The 4,217-nt window shown below is 43.0% G+C and overlaps 1 protein-coding gene across 1 annotated transcript in view; it reads left to right on the top strand.

Annotated features, from left to right (window-relative positions):
• LOC106810773 (UDP-glucose 6-dehydrogenase-like) overlaps nt 1-4,217 on the top strand; it is a 16,950-nt gene that overhangs the window by 7,561 nt on the left and 5,172 nt on the right. Inside the window, exons 4-5 of the mRNA XM_014814222.1 lie at nt 3,169-3,366; nt 3,891-4,133. Coding sequence (XP_014669708.1) covers nt 3,169-3,366; nt 3,891-4,133 — 441 coding nt within the window. The remainder of the gene's footprint in view (nt 1-3,168; nt 3,367-3,890; nt 4,134-4,217) is intronic.

Below are 4,217 nucleotides of genomic sequence, written 5' to 3'. Positions count from 1 at the left end.
ATTATTTTGAACATGTTCAAAGTTTGGCCACGCTCTCCACGCTCATGCTGACTGCACCGCGCTCGATCACGATCGCAGTACGTCCATATACGTCCATACTGCGTTCTACGCTTTTCCACCACGCTCTTAGAGCGTAGTACGAGCGTAGTGAGATCGGGGCCCTGGTGTGACTGGGGTATTATATATGGTTGGTATATAAGATAAACCTGGTTGGATTATAGTTAGAGTTAGGGTTAGGGTTCGGGTTAGGGATAGGTGGTACTCATTTTTCATTGTTGCTTCGAGGAGGGCGAGTGAATGGAGTGCGCTGATTGGCTGTATTCCGGAACACAAGTGGGGAAAAAAATATGCGGCGCGGACACCTACTGATGCTGAGAGGGTCTATGTCACCCAGGGTACTGCCGGAACGTACCCTGGGTACGGTCCGGTATACCGGAACGTACCCTGGTATTATCTAATATGCCGGACCGTACCTGGCCTACTCCACTAACGAGTCTAGGGAGTCGCCTATGCCTACTCCCTAACCCTAACCCTAACCCTAACCCTAACCCTAACCTTATCAGATAGTTACCAGGGTACGTTCCGGTATACCGGACCGTACCCAGGGTACGTTCCGGCAGTACCCTGGGGGACATAATCCCTATGAACCCTACTGATGGTATTCTTTGCCGCTTAATCAATGTCATGCGCAGATTAATCGGCATAGGGATATGAGAAAGAGGTTATAATACTAGGTATTATAAGCTCTTGATATGAACTAACAAGTAAAGGCGCATTCTCGTATAGTATAGTGGTAAGCAGAATGTATGTCGTTGACCTGTAAAACACCGACGGAGTTTAATACCCGGCGTGTGTTTATGGCCGATGAAAAGTTGCAGGTATCAGCTTGCTTAATATGTTTTAATTGTTGCTGACGGTTAATTACGTTCCAATTTAATTAGAGCTGATAACCCACATGTCTGGCGTCACAATCCGCAGTATGCGTTCTTTTCGGCATCGATAGCATCATGGATGAATAAAGACAGATTTGTCGTAATTCACCCCTGATAGCATATAACCGCGTTAAAACGTCGTTAGAACAATAATGATAAGTACATTATAAACAAAGGGATTTGTGTAGCTTTTGTGTATGCGGTGAATTACTTTCTACAAAAAAAGGAATAGGCTCTGGTAGAAGTGATGGCGTTACACAGAAGGGATAACAATAAAGCTGCTATATAAATTAATATTAGGGTGAGGTGTCACAGGTGTTACACAGGTGAGTCATCACAGGTGTTACACGGGTGAGTCATCACAGGTGTTACACGGGTGAGGTGTCACAGGTGTTACACGGGTGAGGTGTCACAGGTGTTACACGGGTGAGTCATCACAGGTGTTACACGGGTGAGGTGTCACAGGTGTTACACGGGTGAGGTGTCACAGGTTTTATAATTATAAACTGCTATATAAATTAATAAATTAAATAAGTAAGAAAGTAAGTAAGTAAGTAACTTAATTAATTAATGATTAATAGATAAATAGAAAACGGGGTAGCTGTAACAGGCAGGCTAGTGCTGATCGCAGTAAGCTGCAACCTGTCGGTGAACAGTGTGTCACATAAAAATAACTCGAACGGCTTTCATTATATTTCGACTTGTTAGAGCTAGGGTGTGTGTATGCGGCGGGTATGCGTGTGTGCGTACGATACACATACGTATATGCTCGGTTACGTATATTTGTGAATAACGACTAGCCCGGTTTTTACGCTTTTACGTTCAATAACACTGCATGGAGTGCAAACAACTTCAGGAAAAAACGACAATATTTTGCGTGCGTAAAGAGCAGTCTAGTAGATAAACAGCGGTTTATGGCACCCTACGGGTGTCTGGTAAGCCATGCTAGATTTTATAGAAAATTCTCAACAAATTGTCGCTAATTGCTATGATACCTGGTAAAGTAACTGGTAAACTGAAAAGGTCTCAGCTCAAAAATGAATGCACAAGAGGACATTTCAGTAAAAGCGAAAGCAGACAGGATCCCACGGTGTTCGCTCTTGATTTATTGCCATTTTATATTTGAAATATAATGATGGTAAAATTGCGTAGCCGTGGGAAATAATACATCGAGCTAGTTAGGCCAGGTTTAGTGTTTTTAAGGCACCAGGTCCTCCTTAGTTTCCTTGTACTTTAGCGTAGGTTTACACCAGTGGTTTCGCATATCCACTATATCGCAAACAATTTTATTCCGTTAAAATTATAGATTTAAAGTGGATAACACATATTCATCAGCAGTTTAAGATGAACAGTACACATAATATAATATAATATAATCTCAGTCTCTCTCTTAAATGATTACAAGACGCCAAGCTTTCCGTAATTTTGCTCTACTATAACAGAGGGTTAAATCCGTGTTTTCGCGTTACCAGTACAGCGTAAATAATATTATTTTGTTAAAATTATTGATATAAACTAGAGATCACGTATAAAACACGAGCATTTTGATATCTCTATTACTATATACCTATCTCTTACTTTAATAGTTATATGGCGTCACGTCTCCTCTCATTTCCCAGTACTGCAGCAAAGGGTTAGATCTGTGCACGCATACGTGCACGCACACACACGCACGCGTACACGCACACGCACGCAAATTCGCACGCAAGCACGTATGCGGGATTTTTTAGCTTCGAATCAGGACAAATGCACTGTTCAAACAAATGCACTATTCAACGAGAGCAGAGCAGTACCACTATTGCCCCCCCCCCCATAAAACAGCCATGTCAGCGCGGTTCACATTGGACATAGTTTGAATGTTGTCGGATTAAGGCCTAATGAGTGCCTCGGGTCACAATTACAAGTGCAAACAACTTTTTACGACTGTAGACATAGTAGTGTCAGGTGTTTCTACTCGCAAATACTTAACAAAACTAGCTCACGTCTACCTTCTGGTTTGCATGAGATGCATGTAACATGCACCAGATAGATACAGTAACCGGTCGTTGGGCAATGATTTTCCTATCATTCCCGTATAACGAGTTAAGGCAAAAGCCCGGAAGCGAGAGAGCGCTGTTATATATCCATTATAGCTATATATCCATATATATATATATATCCATATATATCCATATATCTATATATCCATATATCCATTATCTATTATTAGCGACCTCTGGTCATTGCTACACTATAGGTCCTCGCGAACCCCGAGTTTCTCTCGGAGGGGACGGCCGTGCAAGACCTGAAGTCACCAGACCGTGTGCTAGTCGGCGGAAGTCAGACGGCAGACGGACAGAGAGCCATAGACGCTCTGGTGGCGATCTACGAAAGATGGATCCCAACCGACAAGATTCTGAGGACGAACACGTGGTCGTCAGAGCTGTCGAAACTGGTAAGCAGCAATCGTGGCATGACTGAATACTACTAGGTCGGATACCCGTAACTCCTCACAGGAATGGAATTTTTCAATTCTGCAAACTGTATTGTGTTTCTAGTGACTATGGCTATCCTATAATAAGTATATCCGTATGTTTATATAGCATATATATATATAAGCGTATTATATATAAGCGTATATATATAAGCGTATTATATATAAGCGTATTATATATAAGCGTATATATAAGCGTATTATATATAAACGTATATATAAGCGTCAAACTATAAGGGTTAGTAACTATTGGGGATCGATTTAAAAGAAAATCCTCTACTCTGCCTATTATAACGTAACCAAAACTGGAGTTAACTAGCTATACTATATTATACATGAATACCTCACTGACGAGCGAATGTAAAGGCGAAAACAACGAGAAGTGTGATACCTTACGAATCTTTTGACTCATAAAGTGTACCTCGCTTGATGTTCACCATCCACCAGACTGCCTTTCTAGTACAACGCCTACCTATGTCCACCAGGCGGCCAACGCCTTCCTGGCTCAGCGCATCGTCAGCATCAACGCGATGTCGGTCGTCTGCGAGGCGACTGGTGCCGACATTCACGAGGTGATCCACGCCGTCGGCAGCGACTCGAGGATCGGCGAGAAGTTCCTGCACGCGGGACCGGGCTTCGGCGGCAGCTTCTTCCACCGGGACCTCCTGTCACTCGTCTACCTGTGCGAGTCGCTGGGAGAGAGCGAAGTCGCAAAATACTGGCAAATAGTGCGTGTTCGTGGCTATATGTATAGTATGTGTGTGTGTGTGTGTGTGTGTGTGTGTGTGTGTGTGTGTGTGTGTGTGTGTGTG

Source organism: Priapulus caudatus, unplaced genomic scaffold (assembly GCF_000485595.1).
Source record: "Priapulus caudatus unplaced genomic scaffold, Priapulus_caudatus-5.0.1 Scaffold472, whole genome shotgun sequence".
In the NCBI taxonomy this organism is placed as follows: domain Eukaryota; kingdom Metazoa; phylum Priapulida; class Priapulimorpha; order Priapulimorphida; family Priapulidae; genus Priapulus; species Priapulus caudatus.
Note: the sequence above shows the minus strand (reverse complement) of the source record. Positions and strands in the feature narration are given on the sequence as shown.